Raw genomic sequence first — 27,549 nt, forward strand, 5'->3', positions numbered from 1 at the left:
AACATCCGTTGGATCATCAAAAATGTGAGAGAGTTCCAGAAAAACATCTACATCTGCTTTATTGACTATGTCAAAGCCAGTGACTGTGTGGATCACAAAATACTGTGGAAAATTCTTCAAGAGATGGGAATACCAGACCGCCTGATCTGCCTCTTGAGAAATTTGTATGCAGGTCAAGAGGCAACAGTTAGGACTGGACATGGAACAACAGACTGGTTCCAAATTGGGAAAGGAGTTCATCAAGGCTGTATATTGTCACTCTGCTTATTTAACTTATATGCATTGTGCATCTTGAGAAATGCTGGGTTGGAGGAAGCACACGCTGGAATCAAGATTGCCAGGAAAAATATCAATAACCTCAGATATGCAGATGACACCACCCTTATGGCAGAAAGTGAAGAAGAACTAAAGAGCCTCTTGATGAAAGTGGAAGAGAAGAGTGAAAAAGTTGGCTTAAAGCTCAACATTCAGAAAACTAAGCTCATGACATCTGGTCCCATTACTTCATGGCAAATAGATGGGGAAACAGTGGAAATAGTGACAGACTTTTTTTTGGGAGGGGTGGGGTCCAAAATCACTGCAGATGGTAATTGCAGCCATGCAGTAAAAGACTTACTCCTTGGAAGAAAAGCAATGACTAATCTAGACAGCTTATTAAAAAGCAGAAACATTGCTTTGCCAACAAAGGTCCATATAGTCAAAGATATGATTTTTCCAGTATCATGTATGGATGTGAGAGTTGGATTATAAAGAAAGCTGAGTACTGAAGAATTGATGCTTTTGAACTGTGGTGTTGGAGAAGACACTTGAGAATCCCTTGGACTGCACTGAGATCAAACCAGCTGATACTAAGGAAATCAGTCCTGAATATTCATTGGAAGGATGATGCTGAAACTGAAACTTCAATACTCTGGTCACCTGATGCGAAGTACTGACGCTTTTGAAAAGACCCTGATGCTGGGAAAGACTGAAGGCAGGAGGAGAAGGGGACGACAGAGGATGAGATGGTTGGATGGCAACACTGACTCAATGGACATGAGTTTGAGTAAACTCTGGGAGTTGGTAATGGATAGGGAGGCCTGGTGTGCTGCATTCCTTGTGTTCGCAAAGAGTTGGATATGACCAAATGACTGAGTGAACTGAAAGGAGAATCCCACAATTTTCATTAGGAGGATTAAATTGAAACCAAGTAAAAAGAAAGAGGAGACCAATGTAAAGGAGAAGGACAGAGAGAGGGAGAGAAAAGGGAATAGGGAAGGAAGAAAAGCAAGGGATTTCCCCAATTTCCAGATGATAAATTAGAAAATTATAATAATTTTAGAAAGCATAATTTTCACAGGATGGAGGAGTTTATGGTAGAGCCAGTATTTGAATCCATATCTACTTGCTTTCAAATCTATTTTATTTTCAGTCACAGAATTTAAGAGAATTTGGAGAGAATTTTTTCCCCTTCAAATCAGATTACTGTGATTTACATGGTTTCAAGGAAAAAGAAGTTTTGTGGTAACACTATGTCTATTTTGAAGTAAAGAGTACTTAGATTTTTATTAAATTCAAAGATTATCTAGAATTACCTATAACGATGAAAGGCAAGACAATTTATTTTTTTTTACCGTGACAGGAAGTTGATCTTTATTAGGGGCTTCATGTGTGTGAAAGGCACAGGCATTGTGTATAACATAGTACTCACAGCACCACTTCACTTAGATCTAATTATTGTCATACTGTCATTTGCAAGACAGAGTGTATGACTCTGTAAAAAATTGAGTTTTCTGTTTCATTCACTACACAATGATCTCTTCTATATGAAATTCATTTAAAACATTGTTTTGTCTATCCTGAGTAATAAAGGCTCTTAGCTATTCTTTGTTCTTATGGATGGACTCAAGAATAATCTTTGACACATACAGTGTTTTATTTGTCACATATTATTCCAGGTTCTTTATCTATATTAGCTCTCACATGATTTCATTATCTCCATTTACCAAAGGAGTGAAGCGAGGCATAGAGAAGTTAAGTTACTTGCCCAATTAATAACTGATGAAGCTGCTATCCAAACTCACTTGATCTGGCCTCACTCCCTACTTGTAAGATCTCCAAACAATATTAGTCTTCCTGCCAGTTTTATCTTATATAGTAAATAGTAAATCGTGACTCTGGTTTGTAAATTTGTTTCTAAAACTGACACTTTTACCTGTATATTGTAAATAGGATTATTGTGTATTTGTTCCTTAAAGACAAATACTATATAAGTGTTTGTCCTTACTTGTCCTTATTCCTTAAAGACAAACACATTTGCCCTGGAGAAGGACATGACAAGCCACTCCAGTATTCTTGACTGGAGAATTCCATGGACAGAGGAGCCTGGCCAGGCTACAGTCCATGGGGTCGCAAAGTGTTGGACACAACTCAGTGACTCTCACTCACTCACTTATATAACTTCTGATAAAATCAAACTTGCAAATTAATAGTTAGATTCTTAACTGATAAACAATGCTGCAATCACCCAAGCTTAAGAAAAATCTACAGTCTCTCTTGAGAGACTTTCAAAGTCATGCTAGCAGAGTAATTCTGTTAAGGAAATAATGAGGCAAATGAGTAGAAAATTTGAACTTTTGAAATTAGAAATTACTTGACTCTGATTTACCCTTCATTCCCAGAATTGATGAGAATCTTGGTTACACCTAAAGATAGTAGTCAGTTTTATAACTAAAGTATTAAAAAATATATAAATTCCATACTATAAAATTTGTTTAAAAGTCTTCTTTTCTATTGACATTTGCAAAGTCTTTATGAGTCAGTTTTAGCAGCCTAGAGGCAGAATCAGTGGAATGAATCATCTCTACTTTAAGAACCTGTTGTTTTACTATGTGCCCAACCTCCATTATTAAAATCAAATTATGTTTTCCTCAGATTTTATATATTTGCATAAAACTAATTGCAAAAGTTTAGGACCTAGATGTGTAGAACATTCTTATCCTTTCATTTACCAAAAAAAAAAAAAAAAACCAAACACACTTTTTTTTTCCATAAAAATACTTGGAATACTGCTAGACATTTTCAGACAAATTGAGCGGTAGAATGTTATCATACACTTGGTTATTATTTCCAGTTTATTAAGATAGGAGATGTTAACTAGGACAGCTGGTTTGTGTTTCAATGCACAGAATTTTTGTTTAAATTAAGTTTTATAACCACCAGGACACTCACTACAGACAAGCAGATGACGTGTCAGTTTAAGTGGTTTTGTCACATTAAACTGACTTTCACTCTTCTAGTTAAGATGTTTTGTACCAATATAGACTATATCATTTAGTAACAAGAGGAAAAAAGAATATTTATTACCTTTCAGTTTGAATTTTAAGGATGAATTAGCAAAATGAATACTCTTAAAGACCTTTATTCCATAAGTTTAGCCTTTTTTTTTTTTGCCCATAATAGAGTGTAAACTTTTAGACATATTTAAAATTATTTTTGAAATTACAGACAATAGCTTAAATTCTGCTAACTGGCAAAGTTTGTTAAGGGAGAGTATTAGGTGTCACTATGAATTTCTAGAAGAGAAATTTTAAGCAATTAGTGATAGCAGAAGCACTTTGTGTCCATGACCTTTCTCTTTCCACAGGGTTCATTTCTCCACCTATACTCCAGCCCAGAGGCTGTCTCATTTCACCTTCCTCAGAGTCACAGATCATCAGTGATCCCATTTTTTCTGTACTCTTAATGTCTTCTTCTATCCTTGAATCTGTCAACATAAAGTCCCTCAAAACAAAATCCCTCCCTCAACCCTGTAATTCCATCTTTCTCTCCTCGTAATCATGAACATTTTTTTTTTTTTTTAAATTTTCAATGCCGCCCCTACTGGCATCCTGAGTTTCCATTCTTGGGCATCTTTTCACCCTCAGTCTCTACTTGGATAACAGTATATGCTACTCTGGCTTCACCTATCACTTATAAAATAAACATGACTAAATCTCTATCATCCAGCCCTGTCTTCAGAAAATCCATGTACATGTTGTATTTACCCAGCCCATTTCATGGTCTTATCAACATTTCACTCTCAACACATATAGCGAAGAGCTGACTCATTTGAAAAGACCCTGATGCTGGGAAAGATTAAGGGCAGGAGAAAAAGGGGATGACAGAAGATGAGATCGTTGGATGGCATCACTGACCCAGTGGACATGGGTTTGGGTAGACTCTGGGAGTTGGTGATGGACAGGGAGGCCTGGCGTGCTGCGATTTATGGGGTCGCAAAGAGTCGGACACGACTGAGCGACTGAACTGAACTGAACTGAACTTATTTAGACTTAAATGGTGTTGAGGTTAAGGCTGCTTCAAATCCATTTTTAGTTTCAACTTGGTTTGAGCATACAACCATTGAGAAAATGCTATCAACAAGATATATTTTGAACACTAATAACAATGAAAGACAAAGATGTCTCTCATCTTAATCAAATTCCTTTCCTTTAGAATTAATAGGTGTAAAGTTCTGGCATAACCTACTTTTAGCTTTCTTCTGACTTCCATGAGAAATTCTCAGGACTGACTTCCCTATGTATTAGATTACAACCCCAAAACTTCATGTCTCTCCCTGAAACCTGAAACTTGTCAACTCAAGTGCTACTTGGATAGAAATAAACTTACAAGAATGTTTTATCCTTTATAAATAATATGTATGTGGAAAGAATGGGGGAAAGATAATGCAGACAAATTTTTATTTTGGAGGAAATTTTGGTTAAGTCAGCCAGTCCTTTGTAAGAAGAAACATTCCTCTTCTTTATTATTCTCCTATTATACCCAATAGCTCCCTCCTCCTAGACCCTAAAACACCTTATTTTTGGTAGTTAGGGCTACAGTTTTGCATACATGAAATAAAACTTAATATATAATCACCTTCAAAGCATTTAAGAATTTTTTTTAATGAGAAAGCCTCTGCCTTCAATGCAGGAGACCCAGGTTTGATCCCTGGGTCAGGAAGATCCCCTGGAGAAGGAATGGGCAATTGACTCCAGTACTCTTGCTTGCAAATTCCATGGGCTACAATACATGGGGTCACAAACAGTCGGACATGACTGAGTGACTTCATTCACTTTAATGAGAAAGTTACAAAGATCTACCAAAAAATAGTAAAACAGCATGCCTTCTAACAGGAGACTATTACTTCAAGGATGCAAACAGATAAAATATTTTAGTATTTGTCTATTCCTGTTTAATCCTGAGAACTTGTTATGCATTCATTTTTATAAAGTAAAGGTTCATTAACTTGGAGAACAAATTGAGGCATTAACTTTTCTTCTCAAAATAAATTTCAGGCAAATAACAGTGTCAAAATACAAATACTGTCACAAGATGCATCTGGGCGTTTTATCCTTAACAGACATGTTAGAATGACATAATGAATATTTCAGAAGTTTCTTTTGAGTGTAGTTTTATTACATGTTTTAACTCTCAGAATATCAGTAGGAAACAATTCAAATCAGGCTAGTCACCAACAATATTTTGTCAAAATAACAACATAAACTATACTTGCAGATTGTTTTGTTCATAGGTGAGTGTATCAGGTATAATTTGCCTTGCAATTCTTAATTTTGTTTTTTTAAATGTCACTTTCTTAAATTAGCATTGGTTTTCAATATATTTAACACTGAAAATTCATCTTAATTGTGCCTAGTTATGATTAGGTGGGAGTAACCAGTCAACAATCTGGATATCTTTGCATTGGAAAATTTAGATTGAAGGAGTATTAGGTTTCAGACAGAACATTCAGGAGTTACAAAGTCCAATTTTGTCCTCTTCCTGTGCAAAACACTTTAGCAGATGTTCATTTTTATTGTGTTTCCTGTTCATCACTTTTCTGTTTGTGATAGGTTGCTTTTGTAACTGAGATCTTTCAATGTATCATTCCTACCTTTACCCATTCATCTAATTTAGAGGTATTACCCAGTTCATCTAATTTAGAATATCTGCTAACATGATGAATTACAGTGAAGAGTCAAAGAATAGGAAAAGATATGTATCAATAGCTTGGAATCCTAGATTTCTAAGAAGGCTACTTCTTCAATTTGTTATCTCTTCATTCATGAGGAAAATGTTTAATAATTGTGATAAATAACAACATTCTGACCCTCAGGAATAATCTGGCTAATGGAGATAGGATGTGTACCAGAGTTCTGTAAGACTTAAACAACATGGTCTTAGATGGCATATGCAATCTACTATAGCATCTCAATACAATTAGGGAGGCCTGGTGTGCTGCAGTCCGTGCGGTCGCAAAGAGTTGAACACGACTGAATGACTGGACTGAACAGATAAAACCTAAGAAAAGTTGGGTGGTTGGAACAAGTAAGTCCATATGAAGCTTCTATATGCTAAAACAGAAGATTTTCATTCATCTCTTCCTAGTTATCTAATATCAATATCAAAGTAGTAAGTTGCGTACGGTAATATACAATAACTAGTATAGGGGTATTGTGGGGTGGGTGAATGACAAACTGGAGAACAATAATAACAAGGAAGTTCTCACACTGTTGTGAAGGTACTAGGCCCCATATCAGACTTCTCAACCTGGGGATCCGGCAAAGGTACTATGAATCACCAGGGAATCTGACTTTGAAGGCAAGCAGGATTTGATTACAGAGCTTCCACAGAAAGGCGGGAAACAGAGACTGTTGGAGGGCACAAACAAAACTTTACATGCACCAAGGACCAGGTTAAAGGGGCAGTGACACCAAAGGAGACCGAGTCAGACCTGCCTGTGAGTGTTTGCGGGCCTCCTGTGTCCTGTGGAGGTGTGGGTTGGCAGTTGCCTGTCATGGGGACAGGGTCAATGGCAGCAGCAGTCCTAGAAGCATGTCGGAGTAAATCCTCTTGGAGGTTGCCAATAGTCCTACCAGAGAGCCTGTAGACTTCAGGACTGGGTCACCTCAGATCAAACAACTAACAGGGAGGAAACACTGACCCACCCATTAGCAGATAAATGGATTAAAGATGTATTTAGCATGGCCCTACCCACCAGAGCAAGCCAGTCCCTCTCATCAAGAAGCTTAAACAAGCCTCTTATCCTCATCCATCAGAGGGTAGACAGAAGAAGCGAGAACTACAATCCCTCCACCTCCAGAACAAAAATCACAATTACAGAAAGCTAACCAAAATGATCTCTTGGATCACAGTTGTGTGTAACTCAATGAAGTTATGAGCCTTGCCCCACAGGGTCATCCAAGATGGACAGGTCATGGTGGAGAATTCTACAAAATGTCGTCCACTGGAGATGGGAATGGCAAACCACTTCAGTAATTCTTGTATTGAAAACCCAATGAACAGTATAAAAGGCAGAAAGATATGACACCGGAAGATGAGACCTGCAGGATGGAAGGTGTCCACTACGTTACTGGGGAAGACTGGAGAAATAGCTCCAGAAAGAATGAAGTGACTGGCCCAAAGTAGAAACTATGCTCAGTTGTGGGTGTGTCTGGTGGTGAAAGTAGAGTCTGATGCGGTAAAGAAGAACATTGCATAGGAACTTGGAATGTTAGGTCCATGAATCATGGTAAATTAGACCATGGTTAAGAAGATGACAACGGTGAACATCAACAGTTTAGGAATCAGTGAACTAAAGAGGACAAGATTGGATGAATTTAACTCAGACTACCATTATATCATTTATTATATCTACTACTGTGGCAAGAATCCCTCAGAAGAAATGGAGTATTCCTCATAGTCAAAAAAGAGTCTGAAATGCAGTTCTTAGGTGCAGTCTCAAAAATGATAGAATGATCTCAATTCAATTCCAGGGCAAACCATTCAACATCAGAGTAATCCTCAACCTCTAATGCCTAAGAAGCTGAAGTCAAATGGTGCTATGAAGATCTATAAGACCTTCTAGAACTAATACCAAAAAAAGATGTCCTTGGAATGCAAAAATGGGAAGTCAAGGGATACCTGGAAGAACAGGCAAGTTTGGATTTGGAGTACAAAATGAAAGGGCAAAGGCTAACAGTTTTGTCAAGAAAACACACTGGTCACAGCAAACTACCTCCTCCAATAACATGAGATGCTCTACACATGGACATCACCAGATGGCCAATACTGAAATAGATTGATTAAAATCTTTGCAGCCAAAGATGGATAAGCTCTATACAGTCAGCAAAATAGATATAAGCTGACTATGGCTCAGATCATGAGTTTGTTATTGCAAAATTCAGGCTTAAACTGAAGGAAGAAGAGAAAAATACTAGGCCATTCAGGTTATGACTTAAATCAAATACCTTATGATTATACAGTGGAGGTGACAAATAGATTCAAAGGATTTGATGCGGTAGACAGAGTACCTGAAAACTATGGATGGAGGTTCATAATACAATACAGGAGGTGGTGACCAAAACCATCCCCAAGTAAAAGAAATGAAAGAAGGCAAAGTGGTTGTCTGAGGAGGCTTTACAAATAGCTGAGAAAATAAGAGAGGTGAAAAGCAAAGGAGAAAGGGAAAGATATACTCATCTGAATGCAGAGTTTTAAAGAATTGCAAGGAGAGGAAAAAAAGCCTTCTTAAGTGAACAATGCAAAGAAATAGAGGAAAACAATAGAATGGGAAGGACTAGTGATCTCTTCAATGACATTAGAGATACCAAGGAAACACTTCATGCAAAATGGGTATTATAAAGATCAGAAATGGCAAAGACCTAACATGGAACAATGGACTGGTTCACAATTGGGAAAGGAGTATGTCAAGGCTGTATATTATCATCTGCTTACTTAACTTACAAGCAGAGTACATCATACAAAATGCCGGATTGGATAAAGCACAAGCTGGCATCAAGATTGCCAGGAGAAATATCAATACCCTCAGATATGCAGATGAAACCACCCTTATGGCAGAAAGCAAAGAAGAACTAAAGAGTCTCTTGATGAAGGTGAAAGAGGAGAGTGAAAAAGTTGGCTTAAAGCTCAACATTCAGAAAACTAAGATCATGGCCAGTACTTTGGCCACCTTATGGGAAGAGTTGACTCATTGGAAAAGACCCTGATGCTGGGAGGGATTGGGGGAAGGAGGAGAAGGGGACGACAGAGGATGAGATGGTTGGATGGCATCACTGACTCGACAGGCATGAGTTTGAATAAACTCTGAGAGTTGGTGATGGACAGGGATGCCTGGTGTGCTGCGATTCATGGGGTCGCAAAGAGTCGGACACGACTGAGCGACTGAACTGAACTGATATATGTAGAATATACATATATATCTCACAAGTTCATGTTGGATGGAATTGGAAATTGATGAATGTTTGATCTTCTGACACTCTAGCAAAATGCAGACTGTAAAGTATCATAAAATTGTTAAAATTTTTTGAGCTATTAGATTGTTCAAAATTAAAAGCAAGCGCTATTCTGGCTTTCCTGCTGGCTCAATTGGTAAAGACCTGTGTGCAATGCAGGAGGCCCAGGTTCAGTTCCTGGGTTGTGGAGATCCCCTGGAGAAGGGAATGGCAGCCCACTTCAGTACCCTTGCCTGGACAGAGGAGCCTGGCGTGCTGTAGTCCATTGGGTCGCAAAGAGTCAGGCATGACTGAGCAGCTAAGCACACACACCATGTTTCAGAAGATTTGTTTCATAATACCATTGACAATGTAAAAATTACCTTGCTGCTTTATATTATTAAGTTTTATTCCACAATTTCAATAATTATTTTTTTCTAAATTTTTGTTATTCTATCAAACAAGATCTGAAGCATAACCATAACCTTCTCAGATAATCACTATAATGAGTCAGTTTCCTTTCTTTCAATTCTGCTTCTTTACAACCCTATTTATTTTGGTCAAAATTGTATCATATGAAACTACTTTATTATAGGAAATGGAAAAGGCCAGAGAGAGTCATCTATAATTCTTCATTAGTCAGTGACTGCTTCTTTAAGCTTCTTTTAAAATGTCAAAGTTATATGGAAGTGAGACAATACTTTTGCTTTCTTCCATGAAATTTGAATTTCAAATTGCTAAAAAAATAATGGCATAATTTAATACAGCTATAATTTTATACAGTTACATAATTTAATGCAGTGGTATCTACAAGGTGACCTAATCCAATTAAAAGGACTGTTTAAGAAAAAAACAACAACTTCAAAGTGAGACAATTATTTGAACTTTAAAAACTGTGTGTTCTAAAATAAACAGAAGCACACTGATAAGAATCATTAAGTATTTAAAAAGTTATGAGAACAAATAAATCTGTTTAATATATTATGGTTTCATTTATTCTGCTACTATTAATACTTTATCTCATAAAAGTGAATGCAATGATTCTAAAATATACAAACCATGGGCAGACCTGGGCTCAGTCATTTATTCATAATAATCTTGAATTATGTTACAATAGAGTTTGTTTTTAACTGTAAAGGCTGAATATTAAAAGGGTTAATAAAATGCTCACAATGTTTAAAGTAGTAAGATACTGAAAAACATATATACTACATATATGAATATGTATTTTCATGAATGCTTTAAAATATTTGTCTGTTATTATTTTTCTTTATTTTTCCTCCTTATATCCTAAAATATAGTATCTAATATGAGAACATTCAAGTTCCAAGAAAAGGAGGATAAAAAGGTTAAATAAGAGGAAGCAGCCCGATAAAGTTTCTCTTACAGTATATATGCAAGAAAAATATGAAATAGTTTCATATTAGAAAAGAAAAGTGCTTTTTTCACCAAAGGGGCATAAATATGCATTGTGCTGTGCTTAGTCACTCAGTTGTGTCTGACTTTGACCCTATGGACTGTGGCCCGCCAGGCTTCTCGTCCATGAGATTCTCCAAGCAAGAATACTGGAGTGGGTTGCCACGTCCTGCTCCAGGAGATCATCCCAACCCAGGGATCAAACCAGGTCTCCCACATTGCAGGTGCATTCTGTACCATCTGAGCCACCAGGGAAGCCCAAATCACTGGAGTGGGGAGCCTACCCCTTCTCCAGGGGATCTTCCTGACCCAGGATTTGAACCAAGGTCTCCTGCATTGCAGGAGGATTCTTTACCAACTGAATTACCAGGGACGCCCCCAAACATGTATTATGGGGTTGAATAATATAAAACCTACCAAGGAATATTATATCTCAGTCTGAAATATTAACTGAATATCTAAATACATTAACTAAAGAAACTGACAGATTTGTCAATTAAAGTTAAGCAAAAGATACCTAAGAAAAAGGTAACTCTAATGATGTAGCTGCATCTTAAAAAACTGGTATAGAGACATGAGAAATCTAAAGAAAACAAACCAAGTATCGAGAGCACCTGTAAGAATTATACACTTTCTACATTTTATATCTTCATTTCATTATTTTACTAATTATAATTTGTCTTGTAGTGATATTATGTAGAATATCAGAGCATATTGCTAACACAGAAAACCCAAGATAATTTTGAAAAGTACTGATTTTTAAAGAGCAAAAATAAGAAATCTAAGGTATTAAGGAAAAAAATACTAACATTGGGTATTACAGCCAATTAAAATAATTTGAGTATATTTGAAACTCAGAAGGTGATAATTTAGAATAATTTGAATATATTTAAAGCTCAAAAAATGTCTGACTAGTCAAGCCCTAAATAATAATAAAGATGATGACAATGATAATAGTAATAATAATAATAATAGAGCCTCAATAAATATCTCAGAATAAATTTTCCATTTGTTATGTATTAATTATGCAAAAGATAATTCAATAATACTTTAGGAAAAACTAGTCTGACAGAGTAAAAATTCAGCTTTGTTCTAATCAATATCAAATGACAAAAAGCAATTAGCATGGACTTTCATTACATTCATTTATAGAGAACTTACCTGGTTGGCAATCTGCCGAGCAAGGACATCCATCCTTGATCCTGATTCTGATATCATTTTAGCTGCATAGATCACATCAGTTGTATGCTTCAGTGGTCCTTTACCCCTTAAAGTAAAAGAATGCATGTTTGTTGCTGTGGTTCATGCTAAGACACAAATACACACCCAGATTTGCACCCTGAAGTGTAACCCATTGGCTTTCCATAATTCAATTTTAAACAGGCCCTGATTAGATTCCAGTATGATTTTTTTTTTTTATGAAGACCTATTGTGTTAAGACTCAGGATATTCTGCCAAGAAGATGGACTCCATTTGATCTTCAGTCTCATGAGCTTCTTACAATAAACCTCAGCCTAGAGCTACTTTTGTGGATGCAAATCCCTTAAGGCAAAGATATTTTCCTTATTCTAGGAGGAAACATGAGATTTTGAACAATTTATATTGTTGACAGTACATTTTGATTAGCAGGTATGCTTTTAATCCTCCTCTTTTTAATCCTTTTTTTATGGTCTTTTGTTTAAGTGCTCTCTATCAAATTTACTCTCGTCCACAATTAGTTCAAAGTAAAATCATAGTTGCTGTTGTTGTTCAGTCAGTCATTAAATTGTGTTCAACTCTTTGTGACCCCATGGACTGCAGCATACCAGGCTTCCCTGTGCTTCAGTGTCTCCCAGAGTTTACTCAAATTCATGTTTATTGAGTCACTGATACTATCTAACCATCTCATTCTCTGGCACACCCTTCTTCTGCCTTCAATCTTTCTCAGCATCAGAGTCTTTTCCAATGAGTCAGCTCTTTGCATCAGGTGGCCAAAGTATTGGAAGTTCAGCATCAGTTCTTCCAATGAATATTCAGGGTTGATTTACAACTGACTGGTTTGATCTCTTTGCTGTCCAAGGAACTCCGAGGAGTCTGCTCCAGCATCACAATTCAAAAGCATCACTTCTTCGGTGCTTGGCCTTCAATTGGTCCAATTCTTATATCCGTATATGATTACTGGAAAACCACAGCTTTGACTATATGGACATTCGTCAGCAAAGTAGAGTCACATTACCTTGGACTGTTTCCCCACAACAGGCTGCTTCTTGCTATTTGTGAGTCAAGCAAGATAAATATCTACTTCACATCTTAGTTACCTTGGTGATACATAATAGGAGCACCCACCACATGGAGTAATTCTAGGGACCACAAGAGTTAATTTCTACAAAGTGCTCAGAAAACAGCTTTAAATGAAGTAAGCATTTTAATGAGCTTTTATTTTTGTGGTTGTTATTTTAAGATAGTTTTGTTTTCTAATGTCATGTAATAAAAGTTGGGTTTATTTAGGGATGTGCAACATAGTTAAGAAGTGCACTTCTTAAATAGTTGGAGTGGAATAAGGAGACATTTTTCTGTCTTTTCATTCCTCAAAAATAAATGAATGACTGACCTGAATGAACATTACTGTTCCATCCACGTAAAACTATTCCTATTATTTCCAATTTCTAATAATCTACTGAGTGCCAACATACTGGCATTTCCAATTATGTGGTTTATGTTCTTTGTTCCTAGCAGAGAATAGGACCCTGAAGAAATCACTCACTAATGCAATTGTTTTGATGCTTTCCTGGGCACAAGAAGAGTGAGGAAGGTGAGAAGGAATAAGCTGGTCAGGGTGAGGAAAGGAAGATTCTGAGAGGCCAGAATACAATGGAATGGAAAAGAAGCAGAATAAAACTATTTGTCCAATACTTTATTTACATTTTGTACCTATATTGAGGGTAGACGCCCTAATGCTAAACCTAATAAGATGTGTTGTTAGAGGAAAATCTCTGGTCACTTAAGAGACCATTCTATACTAATACAAGATAGTATTTCATGCAAAAGAAAATGATCAGAGTATTGTACACCAGGAAACCTGAACATCAAATCAATAGTAACTGGTATTTCCAAAAGACCCTTTCACTGAACTTTTTTTCATAGTGCTTCTCAAATTCATTATAAGCAAGTTTTCCTGTAAAAATTGAACATCACAGTTAAGATGATGCAAACCTGGCCTCAGGACATGGTTATCATCATACTTTTCCTCTTCGAATCTGCCAACACAGGCTGCTTTGAATTTTTTCTAAAAAATCACTATTCATTATTATAATTTTTTGAGTTGTTCTTATCAAATTTCCTTTATACATCAGTCAGGATTAGATGTTATGTACATGTTTATGTTCAAGAAAGGCACTGCATTTCATTATGCCTATGCATCTCCAGAGAAAGTTAAACTTACATAAAGCTGTCTAAGTTCCCGAAAGGCAGTGCATCAGTTTTCAAGGTCTTAAACAATGGACAAAGGTTGTTTCTAAGAAGAGCGGCTAATGCTCACTTAGCTTAAGCAATGGACAAAGCATTCTATCTAAGGATGTAGCTAATGTACCCTTCCCCTCAAAATAATATATTTCCTCATATAAAATCCTGGGCTGATGAAAAGGAAATTACCTCAAACTTTAAATACACACCTTGTTATGAGACCACTATCTTAAACATATGTAGAACTTAAAAGTAATAATAATATATTATGACAGACTACAATTATTCTCTTCCTCATGCTCCTAATTAAATGTATTGCCTGGCAAGCTTCCTACTGATTGCCAAACAAAATATACATTTTACAAATGATTCCACATTATGCCAAGTTCCAGAGGAAGCGGCAATTACTGAAACTATGATAAATTTTTAACATTCTCAGCCTGAAATGTGCTACATAATGAAGGCTTTTTAAATTGGAAAATACATTCAAAGGTTGTTTTCTGCCTTCATTTTCATAATGGGTTCTCAGGATCTCCTGTCAGCAAATTATGTCTTAAATCATTGAGTTTGGATCATACAAAGAAAGATACCCAGAGGAGGAGGGGGTAGACTCTGGAGATATTTTAAGGAAACCAGAGGCCAGAAATCTTTCATAAATAGTGGCTACAATAATAATCTATCTCTTCAAAAAGGAGGGCAGATCAAGCTCTTGAGGAGACAGTTTGCCAGCTAATCATTAAATTATATGTTAGAAGGTATAATGAGAAAGGCTGCAATAATCCAGTGATGTTGAGGCCATTGACAATTTTATTAATGCAAGTGAAAGGGATACCTTTTGAAACTTGATTTATTGGTGCAACACAAACCTCCCAGCCATTTTATATTTGGCCCCAACCTTGAGTCTCACTCCTCTCCTTGCCCTCTCTCAGATTTTGGCATCCATCCCCCTCCCCCTTTCTTTATCTTGATTAGTATGAGAAACAAGATGATATAGCTCATCAGTAACAGTTCAATTAACTAGAAATCTGGTTTAATAATAGAATCATATCATAGAAATTTTGAGGACTTATTTTACCTTTTTAAGGGACAGAATGTCTTTGAAATGACTTGCATTTTCTGCTACTGATTAAAAATAAAACAAAAGGGCTAATTATATCTTTTGCACTTTGTAGACCCTAAATCTCTGAAGCTCCAATACTTTGGCCACCTGATGTGAAGGGCCAACTCGTTGGAAAAGATTCTGATGCTGGGAAAGGTTGAGAGCAGTAGGAGAAGGTGGTGACAGAGGATGAGATGGTTGGATGATGTCACTGACTCAATAGACTTGAGTTTGAGCAATATTTGGAAGACAGAGGAGCCTGGTATGCTGCAGTCTGTGGGGTCACAAACAGTCAGATACCACTTAGAGACTGAATAGCAATAACAAATTTTTGGTAACAGTATCATTTCCTCTATGAAGACTGAAAACCTCCCCTTTAATTCTTTTTTCCCCTATCTTTCTATAAAATAAAACTCATGACACTGTGGCTAACATAAGAGATGGAAACAAGTATATATGGTGATATACTATATATTATGATCCATAATAGTACTTAATACACTTAGTATTTTTTATGTGCTAGGTACTATCAGAGGAGAGTGAAAAAGCTGGCTTAAAACTCAACATTCAAAAACCTAAGATCATTGTATCTGGACTCATTGGAAAAGACCCTGATGCTGGAAAGATTGAAGGCAGGAAGAGAAGGGGACGACAGAGGATGAGATGGTTGGATGGCATCACCGACTCAATGCACGAGTTTGAACAAGCTCCGGCAGTTGGTGATGGACAGTGAAGCCTGGAGTGCTGCAGTCCGTGGGTTCATAAAGAGTCGGACATGACTGAGCAACTGAAATGAACTCAACAGAAGGTACTATCCCAATGGAAGCCTGTGGCCCAGCTGTGAAGAACCCACTGGAGATGCAGGAGATGGTTTGATCCCTGGGTTGAGAATAACTCCTGAAGGAGGAAATGGCGATCCAGTATTCTTGCCAGGAAAATCTAATGGACAGAGGAGTCTGGCAGGCTGCAGTCCACAGGGTCACAGAGTTGGACATGACTGAGCAACTGAACATACACATGTGTGCTATCCCATACAAAGACTAATTTTTATAATAATCCTATGAGTTTCAAATTATCCTTATCCTTATCTTACAGATGAGGCATTTGAGGGATGGAGACATTAAATATATATTTTATCAAGTTACACAGCTAATAGGTATTGGAGACAGAATCTGAACTCATGCATTCTGGCCATAGAATCTTTTGTAATGACCAGTCTACACTATTTCCAATGAAATATATTAAGATGACACTGCTGCTACTGCTGCTGCTAAGTCGCTTCAGTCGTGGCCGACTCTGTGCAACCTCATAGACGGCAGCCCACCAGGCTCCCCCATCCCTGGGATTCTCCAGGCAAACACACTGGAGTGGGTTGCCATTTCCTTCTCCAATGCAGGAAAGTGAAAAGTGAAAGTGAAGTCGCACAGTCGTGTCCGACTCCTAGCGACCCCATGGACTGCAGCCTACCAGGCTCCTCCGTCCATGGGATTTTCCAGGCAAGAGTACTGGAGTGGGGTGCCACTGCCTTCTCCAAGATGACACTAAAATATTTTAAAAGATCTCCTTAGACATTGGTGGGAGTTATCAAGATTGAAACAGAGAGCAAGAGGAGGGTTGGATTTAGATACTGGGTGGTAAGGTGGCTCCCCAACAGAGATTTGTTCCTACACAGCAACCTCAAGGAACACAAACCAAATCTGTGTTCTAGTCACAATAAAATCAAAATGAACTACATAACATAGGTTTTTTGAGTTTTGTCAAATTGTTGAAATAGCACCAGTAGCCTACAGTCTTGAGATTTCTTTTTTGAGATATAACAACTTTTATTACCGATCTTAGTACCCTCTCTCTTTCTCCCTGGATTCTAATCACTAAATTCAAACCTCAACTATTATAAATGCCATACTAGACAAGAGACTGAATGCTGATTTTATTTATAACAAATAGATTGCTATATTATAAATCATTTTCTTACCTGAGAATCTCAGCTTTAGACATAGTTATTTAGATTTAGTTTAGACACAGTTATTTCATTCTAACACTCAAATTTAGTGCTGCAATAAAGTAGAGTGAAATGAAAATAGACTTGGGAAATACATTTTGTCTTCATCCTAATACTTATTAGATATGAAAGCTTAGGTAAATACTTTGCTGGTCTGAGCTTATTGTCTCTTTATTAAAGTAATGATAGTGTTACTTGCCACACAGTCAGGATACATAATATTATGTATTTTACACAATATTGGGCACTCACTAGGTGCTCAGCCATTTTTATTTTTCTAATGCCTTTACAAAGGATATTTTATAAAAATGTACCCTTTGAATTTTTATTTTGAGAATTATACCAATTGACAGACAGTACAAACTGACTTGAGTTCCTTGCTGACAATACAACTCTGTACAGCCTTGTCCATAATATTATTTTACTAAGAAAAACACAATACAAATATACACCTGTAAGTTTTGTCTGTGTATACTTGTTATTGTTGTTCAAGGTTGTCCTTTAACTCCATATAGAGAGTAGAATTACATTTAATGACAGATCTTTGGTGCTATAAATGTCTCAAGATTAATGATTTAGCTCTACAAAGATACTGGCAGAATTCTCTTACTTGTAATTCTGACTTTAGATACAAAAGAAAAAAGTAATTATCATGGAAGCAGCTGAAAATGACGAGATAAAGAGAGGTACCAGACTCAAACAAGGACATACTGTTCCTCTACTATTCAAATATGAAACTTTAATTAGTCAACTCTCTCCCTCTGGATGTTACTTTCCCTTGTAAAGTGTCATTCTCAAGTTTTGAGGACCCTATAAAAGTCCTTGAAAATAAGCTAGTGAATTATCAACTAGCAATCATCCTGAGTAATTAGTATCCTGAGGAATCTTTGAGATTCAAGTCTGAAAAAAGGTGTTGCCCCATGAAAGAGGTAAAATACTGTCTGAACATTGCATATGTATATATATTATTTTCATTTCTGCTCTTCTCATTCCATATTATTCAGAAGAGCCTGGCTGCTATCAGAACAACATAAAAGTATCTTAAGGGCTTAACACAACAAAGGTTATTCCTCTAGCATATCACAGTCAAGGTAGATTGTGGGGTGATGGTTCATGTTCCATACAGTCATTTAAGAACTCAGACTCTTTCTCATTATAAGATAACTTAACCTCTAAGGCTGTACAGCTCTCAGAAGAATTCATTGCAACCAGACATCTGACATAGAAAATGAGTGAGGATTTCATGGGAAATTCTAGAGATGAGGATAAAAATTAGAACATATCACTACTACCTGTGTTCTAGAATCTAGACACATAGATAACTGCAGATAAAGCTGGAAAAAACATTCTATTTGGACACAGGAAGAAAAGAAAACAGGGTTTTATGAACTCACAGCATTGCCTCTATATACAGTCCCTGGGGTGCTAAAATCCTCTATCTTCTTTTGTCACTTTTACAACAGAAGTCCATGCTCCCTGTGAAGGGAATTTTGGATGTCATCAAGTAGGTGGGAAAAAAATTGGGAAAATCCCAAGTGTCTTCACCAATACAGCTGAAATTATAAGAGATATACTTTGCCTGGGCAGAGGACCAAATCTATTTTTTGTTTGGAAAATGTCATGGTGTAGATGGTATATTATTAACAATAAAAATTACATAAGTTTAACTTTGTGCATGGTGATAATAGCTTTTCATATTCAGTGTTGTATTTATTAATGGAACAAAAATAGGGCTTATTTTAGAGATTTTTTGGGCATTGGCCTGGGGAGAATACTTCTAAGGTTATTAGTACTATTTTAATATTATTGTTGCTACTGCAGTTGTTAGGGTTGTTTGTGTGTATATGGACTCTGTCTGTGTGTTTGAAGTAGGAATATCCTTCCTCATATGCAAAAACTAATTAAAAAACAAACAAACTTGAGATGTAAATCTTTTATCTATTCTAAGCTCTTAAGTTTTCTAATTTACTCTTCCACCTAGCAGTGTTGTTTCAAATCCTAGACAGACTTACAATTTAGAGGAGACTTCATGCAGTACCCTTAAAGGACCAAAACCACTAAACATCTAGGTGGATGCAGAAGAAGAATTAGAATTCTTTAATTATAATTCTATAGAGGATATGATTTATTTATTTGTAGGCAAAAAAGAGGTCACCTGGAAAGATATTTTTATTTTTGTGTTTAGTAACACAGATAGACAAACTTCTTCAGTTCTTCCTCTGAAGATTCTATTATTTTCCTGTGTAATTTTTTACTGAAAGCATATATAACCAAACTTTCATGTGCTTACTATGTACTAAACACTGTTAAGTTAGTCAGTTTTCCACAGCCAGCACTGCTGCATAATGTTGTGCAGAATGTTCATTGCACAAATTTGAGTTGCCATTCATATCATGAATACTCCCATAATTGTGCATATCATAATTTATGCGGCCTTACATACTCATTCTGCTCCTAGAATCCATTCTTTCTAGTCAAGAAACAAAAGTCTAAAAGTTCAAAGTCCCTTAAATTTTCTCCAAGCTAATATATGTATATCAATTGGTCTAAATTTAAAAGCAGGGAATTCAGAGCCAACTAAAAACAAATCATGTAGGTGGAAACATAATCATAAGTTTTCTGTTAGTATGCATCTTGAAGCATGGAATTCAATGGATGGCTCTGAATTGATGGAATGTTTTGTAAGCTGCAAAAAAGTGTACAGGGTTAGGGATTCTCAGTTGTTACTCTGAGTGGGGTCCTATTAAAGTATCATTATCTATCTGAATATTCCCAAGGATCATATAATAAACAATTTCTTTTCAATTAATTTTTTATCAGTAATCTAACATTTATCTTTCTCTCCCACTCCCCCTTTCTTTTTCACTCTGCTGCTGCGGCGGCTGCTGCCAAGTCCCTTCAGTCGTGTCCGACTCTGCGACCCCATAGAGGGCAGCCCACTGGGCTCCTCTGTCCCTGGGATCCTCCAGGCAAGAATACTGGAGTGGATTGCCATTTCCTTCTCCACTCTACTTGAGGCTAAAAGCAGATATATTGAGGGAAAAAGAAAGTCAGAATCGTTTTCTTTTTTTTCCCTTCTCAATTGGATTTTTGAACTTTCGTTTGGAGGAGAGTTGTAATCTAGTGGTGAGGGCCCATAATTGACCATCAGAAGTTTTCTAGAACCTACAGTGAAGCCATTAATGTTCATTTGAGAACCACAGCACTGCTGAAAATTGTGGTAAATAAGTAGAAACTTTTTCTAGTGACCTTAGCCCAATTTTTGGTTTATTAAATAAGTTTAATACTTCACCTAAAGGTCATAGACATCTAAGAAACTTTGCTACAATCCATCATTTTTTCTGATGACAAGGACATTCTTGTATCAGCCTAAAGAGGAAACAACAGTTGGTAGTTTCATGGCTGCTGATTCTCATTGCTCCCTCTATACCCATACCTGGCATCACTCTTTTATCAAATGTTCTCTTAATCTTTCTTCAAGCAGAGTCTTTGTGTTCATTTCCTATTGCTGCTGAATGAATTGTCACAAACTCAGTGGGCTTCCCTCATGGCCCAGAGGTAAAGAATCTGCCTGCAAAGCAGAAGACCTGGGTTCGATCCCTGGGTTGGGAAGATCTCCTGGAGGAGGGCATGGCAACCCACTCCAGTACTCTCTCCTGGAGAATCCCATGGACAGAGGAGAATGCTGGGCCACAGTTCATAGGGTCACACAGAGTCGGACATGGCTGAAGCGACTCAGCAGCAGCAGCAGTGATCTGAGACAATACAAATAGTATTGTACAGTTGCAGAAGTCAGAAGTTCTAAAGAACTTTCACTAAACTAAAGTTGAGCAGTTGGCAGGGCAGGCCCTTTCTGAAGGCTGTAAGGGGAGAATCTGTTCCTTTGCCTTTTTCAACTTCTAGTGGTCACCTGTGTTTCTTAGCTGTGGCTCCTTCCTCCATCTTCTGAGCACATCACTGCAATTGCTATTTCTGTCATTGCTTTGATGACCCTCTCCTTTCTGGTTTCTTGCTTCTTCTAGTAAGGACCTCCGTGGTTACATCAGGTCGACCCAGATAATCCAGGACAATTTTTGCACTTCAATATCCCTAATGTAATTACATAGACAAAGTCCCTATTGCCACTGAAGGTAACAGTCCCAGGTTCTCAGGATTAGAAGGGGGACAGCCCAGAGAACCATTACTCAGGCTGCTGCAATTCTCAAGATTCATGACAAAGTAGTCAGACTTGGCTCCTAGAGGGATTTCCCTGGACTTAGACAAATCAGCTTCAACAAACTGAAAGAGGTCTGGCAGTTGCTTATCCAGCTTGCAAGTTCTTTCTTCTTACAACTGCCAGTGAAACTTTCAGGTTCTTGGTTCTTAATTGCTTGCTTGCTCTATATTCCTCTTCTTACAATTCATTTCAAAAGGTGGAGCCAGAAGAAATTCAAAGATCTGGGGAAACCAGTTACCCAGAGAAACTATTTTTGTTCCTGGTGCTGTTCTTTCTTCACTCAGGACGCAGTAATTTTAGAGTATTCTCTCTCCTGGGGCTGTCCATGAAAACACACACATCAGTTGCCTGAAAGTACGTCAAAGTCCACCATGAAGCGAAATAAGTGGAGAAGTCCTACTCTGAGGGAGATAGGGAACATTTTCCAGGTGATTATTATAAATATTCACTTTTTCTTTCAGACCTACAGGTCTTGAAAATTCTGAAACATATTTTCATAAGATATTCAGAAACTATACCTGCTGCTTATGGTAAGGGGTCATTTTGGGACATTAGGTTGAAATCATTTAAGAAACCTCTTGGAAGCAATCAGTTAAGAAACTGAAATAAGGGATAAATTTCTCAGCGTTGGCTCTCCAGACTCATGTGGGTGGTGAAAACTGACAAGGAAATCCATTTGTATGTGTCCTTATGCATGGGAAAGTAACCCCTGCAGCAGCAGCAACCCCTGCATCACCCCCAAACACTAGGGCTGTTAAGGCATTATTCATCAATACTTTCTTAGGACATAATGGGAAATCTGTACTCAGCACCAGCATTTGAAAACAGGTCTTTTTCTTGCCTTCTACACATTACTTCTCTGAGTGCACACATTAATCAAAGCCAATGTACTGTAAATACAATCACACTCTCCAACTGTGGGAGTCCCTCTTTTCCCTGTTGGCAGTGGCCTCGGCATTAATCATGTACACGATTTCTTACAGAGCCTGGGCACTTTTTCCAGCTTCCCCTTAAACCACTGTGATATAAGGACTGCTCCTATTTCACTTAATATTGGACCAAATTTTATGGGTTTCATTTTCAATTTATGGAAATAATATTATTTAGTTTTTAATATTTTGCATTTGACCTTCTTAAAACCAATATACCAACTCACTTCTCAATCTGGTCATGGCCTGATGTTATCCTAGGGTCCAGGAGAAGAAGCATAGTAAGGTGAAAAGGCCACTAAGTTAGTAAAGACTTCCCTCATAGCTCAGTGGGTAAAAAATTTGCCTGCTATGCAGGAGATCCTGGTTCAATTCCTGGGTTGGCAAGATCCCCTGGAGAAGAGATAGGCTACCCACTCCAGTATTCTGGCCTGGAGAGTTCCATGGCTGTATAGTCCATGGGGTTGCAAAGAGTCAGACATGACTGAGCGCCTTTCACTTCCACTTTTATCACAGTTAACAGACTGAATATAGAGGGGGTTCAAGAGTCTGGCTTGCCACCAGTATCTGTCCTTGATGCTTTGGAGATGATAAAAACTGACAGTAAGGGACTTCCCTTATGGTCCGGGGGCTAGGACTCTGTGCTTCCCAAAGCAGGGGGCCCAGTTTCAATCCCTGGTTAGGGAACTAGATCCCACATGCCACAACTAAAAGTTCAGATGCTGCAATGAGGTTAGAAGACCAAGTGCGCCACAAGTAAGATCTAGCACAGTTAAAAAAATAACATAAAATAATTGCCAGTTAATTTTGGCATGCTCAACCTCCTCTATTCTAGTCAGATATAGCTGTGTTTTATTAAATTTTAGGACACTACGAGGCCTACCATTGACCTTGGGCTTATTGGACTTACTCATACTGAGTGTGACTCTAGATCTACGGGTTTATATAGCTAGTTTTCTTGCTAATATGCCACCGTTGCTGCTCTCCATTGCTTTACATGCCATATTACATTATTTTATTCGTAAAGTAACCCCAAAATGGTTTTTATTTAAGTAAAGGGTATGACTTAAAATTTTGAATGAAATAGCCAGCTCTAGTTTAGAAAAACATAGTGTTTTTTACTTCCTCCCCCTGTCAGGTTTAATATTCAACTATTTAACTAATGCTATATGAGACAACAGGCTTAATGTCTTCTGAAGTAAAAGTTAAAACAATATTATTGTCAAACAGTAGTCATCCAGTACCATGCTCAGCTGTGTGATCCTTCTCTTGTCTGGATGTGATGGCCTTTGCCCAAAAATTGCCTCTTGCCATGGGGATAAAATAAACTCATGCCATAGCCAGGTATTTGGACCTATTTTTATACTGGATGGCTCTGTGTAGAAAGTCACATGGTCATATCAGACAGAACTGTATTAAAAGGGCTATAAACTAGTTTAGAATTGTATACTTAATGACTTATTTCTTATTAAACCAAAATTACAACAGAAACACATAGAAAAGTCAGAGCTGAGACCTCCATTCCCCCATTCCTTTTTCTCTATAACTTTCTAGATCCTGTTGCTCTTTGTTCAGAGTGAGTGCTTTGGCGCTGCCCCCGTGGGGTGCCTTGGGTCATGGTGTCAGGATGTATCCCACCACACATCTCCACCCTTTTCTGCATAGGGTCTATTCCATTCAAGGCCTGCCAGTTCTCTCTTTCTGAAAATAGGCCTCAAAGGTTTCCAGAAATTCTTTTGAAAACTTCAGTGGTGGCATGTGAGCATATTGAACTTGACTGCAATAGTTGCCTTTCTCTCCAGCTTAGAACTCCTCTCCAAATTCATGTTTCTTTTTTGAAAATGTTCTTTGAAATGTGAGACACTGGGACTCCAATTAAGTGGGGGTTATTTAGGAAGGAAAGAATAGCAAATGAGGAAGTCAATGGCCAGATGATAGTTCGATTTGTCTGAATAAAATCCAAATTTGCAGCTCTCGAGAGGAAGCTCATAGAATGTATTTCTGTGGTTTAGACTCTGGTGCTGAATACCTTTTTTCTTCTCCTGCAATGGGGAAAGAGCAACATTTTCCCCAGAAGCTAAAATCATTAAGATTGTGCCTGTTCCATGGGATTAGCTCCAAGAAGGCTAATATGCTTACGCTATGAGCTGGCATTCTCAAGACATCCCCTCTTCATATTGAAATTTTGGTGCTTTATTCAGCAAAACATTCATAGTTATAGCCAAATAGGTTGCTTTGGGCCTTTATAAATCCTGCTCTGTCAAGCACAGAATGAAATAACACATGTTTTACCTCCACTTCCTATGTATGCATATTTATTTATGTTACATGTGTACTATAGTGCTAATAAATTATATCTATTATAAAACATATACAGAAATTTAAATTGTAAACAGATGAATTAAAGATAAAAGAAACTGTTTTAAATATCTTGCTAATGTTAATGTCACTAAAGCAATCTCAAGATGCAATATTCCCTTCAAGATAAATTTAACATGAATATTAGGGAATGTAAATTCATAGTTCAAACAGTCTTCTTAATAGTTAATTTTATTGAGCCAGTTCTTACCAATTTTGATTAGATCACCAGTGATTTTTCTCTGTGATGTGGCTCACCAATATCTCCTCCTAGGAATGACAGAATTGTCAACTCTGACATCTTGTTTTCTGTTTGAGCTTGTCTTCTAATGATCCTCAATGTTTTCATTGATTTTGTTTTGCTTGTTTTATCAGAAAATTTTTTAAAAATGTATCCTATTTAGTGAAGGTTAGCTTCACTAAAACTAGATAATGCAATTCATACCCCAGTTAACCAGGAGCACATTGTGACATGTTGAAATCTACTGAATAAGTGAAGGCACCATAATCAGTCCTCTTATGCTGTAGAAAGCTCTTGCATAGGACCAGTCAATCATTTTTTAAATACCATTAAGGATACAATTCTTATGTTTTTGATAACAAAAAATATAAAATTTCAAATGTTTTATTTTCCCTTCCAGTAGAGTATCTCATGGCCCAAATTTACAATTTAAAGGTGTAACTCAAATGATATTTTTTCCATAAAACCTTTCTTGTTGACCAAAGCAGGAGATAAATATTTGGTTCCTATGAACATTCCTACCATCTTGCCTGTACATCTTTTAGAATTGGTTCAAGGACAATTCATGTTTGGGTTTCCTAGAGCATCTGCATGCAGGGAGAACAGTGAGGAGACCAGTCATGGACATACATATCATTTGTTGTTTAGTTGCTAAGTCATGGCTGGCTCTTTGCCATCCCATGGACTGTAGCCCACCAAGCTCCTCTGTCCATGGCATTTCCCAGGCAAGAAAACTGGAGTGGGCTGCCATTTAATTCTCCAGGGGATCTTCCTGACCCAGGGATCTAACTCATGTCTCCTGCATTGGCAGGTGGATTCTTTCCCATTACACTACCTTGGAAGTCATTATATATCATAGTTCTTCCAAAAGCATATGTCTGAAGAGATAAGTTAATCAGCCCCCCTACCCTAGTTGCAAACAAACTTTATAATTTTGACTTTTATATTCTTGCCTCTATTAATTGTTATCAAATGATAGATTATTAGAAGACTTGCAAAGAGGAGCTAAAAATGAGAAAAGGGTTATTTTTTAAAAGATTCAAAGTAAAAATCAAATTCACAGTGGATAACCATCTTTGAATAACTGAAATTAGGCAATGGGTGATTATCCTAAGACAGTTTTTCTAAAATTTTTAATGTGCATACATGTACAATTCAACCTATTATACTCATCTATATATAATATATCTTCCTTCTCCTATTCTAAATTAGTTCCAGATAGAAACTATGCATGACCAGAAGGATATGTTTTTATTTCTCATTTTAGATACTGGATATTGGGAAAGGAATCATTATGGAAGTTATAGAACAACTAAAAACAGTTTATTCCTGTAAGAACAGATGCTATAGTAAAGACAACAGGAATTATTTTTAGGGACATTTTAGAGCAGCAAAGAACTAAAGGTGAAAGGTGAATTCAAACTGAAGACCAAAAAACATTGCAGATAAGAAAACAAGAAGTTCAAGGAACAAAAGACCAAACTAATTTTTAAATCCAACTACTATTTCTGGAAGCATGGTAAATACTTCAAGGGTTGAAAACTCCAGGTTCTGCTCTGTTTGAGAGTTGAGCATGGGCATCCTTTATAGTTTCCCACATATTCAGATGACTCCCAAGGATCACCAAAGTGAGATTAATGATTTAATTTTCTTTTCAAAGGTTATGTTCCCTTCCTTAAGCCATACACATAACTAACTGTGGGGAAAGTGTACCAGGTCAGACTGGTAGAACTGCAAAGGTTTCCACTGGATTTAATGGCAAAAAAGTAAAGGGGAGTCAAATCATTTAAACTGCTGCTTATACTGAGGATTCTGAAGGCCATGCCCACTACCAGAAGGGGCTCTCCTGCTATAGTCTGTCTCTTGGAAATAAAATTTCATATCAACCACCTGAGAAGAGATTCTTAGTAAGCACTAACATATTTATCTTTGCTAGAGTTTCTATATTAGCAATGATTAGATTCACAATATAATGTCTCTGACTGTTGGACTAGCTTACCATTTGCATGACATGACACTTTGTTTTGGCTAGTCCTCTGTTGGATAGAAACATACATCTCTATTTCATCTCTGACTTCATACAATCTATGAAATAGAAATAACCTCAGATGCACAGATGACACCACCCTTATGACAGAAAGTGAAGAGGAACTAAAGAGCCTCTTGATAAAAGTGAAAAGGAGAGTGAAAAAGCTGGCTCAAAACTCAACATTCAGAAAACCAAGATCATGGCATCTGGTCCCATCACTTCATAGCAAATAGATGGGGAAGAAATGGAAACAGTGACAGACTTTTATTTTCTTGGCCCCCCAGAATCACTGTAGATGGTGACTGAAGCCATGAAATTAAAAGATGCTTACTCCTTGGAAGAAAAGCTATGACCAATCTAGACAGCATATTAAAAAGGAGATACATTACTTTGTTGACAAAGGTCTGTTTAGTCAAAGCTATGGTTTTTCCAGTAGTCATGTTTGGATGTGAGAGCTGGACAATAAAGTTGCGTGCTAAAGAATTGATGCTTTTGGACTGTGGTGTTGGAGAAGACTCTTGAGAGTCCCTTGGACTGCAAGGATATCAAACCAGTCAATCCTAAAGG

General features: G+C 37.2%; 1 protein-coding gene across 2 annotated transcripts in view; it reads right to left on the reverse strand.

Moving 5' to 3' along the window:
• Positions 1 to 27,549, reverse strand: part of CTNNA3 (catenin alpha 3) — a 1,809,955-nt gene that overhangs the window by 86,813 nt on the left and 1,695,593 nt on the right. For both annotated transcript variants that reach the window (XM_070470726.1, XM_070470725.1), the window contains exon 16: positions 11,829 to 11,934. In XM_070470726.1, coding sequence (XP_070326827.1) covers positions 11,829 to 11,934 — 106 coding nt within the window. The remainder of the gene's footprint in view (positions 1 to 11,828; positions 11,935 to 27,549) is intronic.

Source organism: Odocoileus virginianus, chromosome 7, assembly GCF_023699985.2.
Source record: "Odocoileus virginianus isolate 20LAN1187 ecotype Illinois chromosome 7, Ovbor_1.2, whole genome shotgun sequence".
NCBI lineage: Eukaryota > Metazoa > Chordata > Mammalia > Artiodactyla > Cervidae > Odocoileus > Odocoileus virginianus.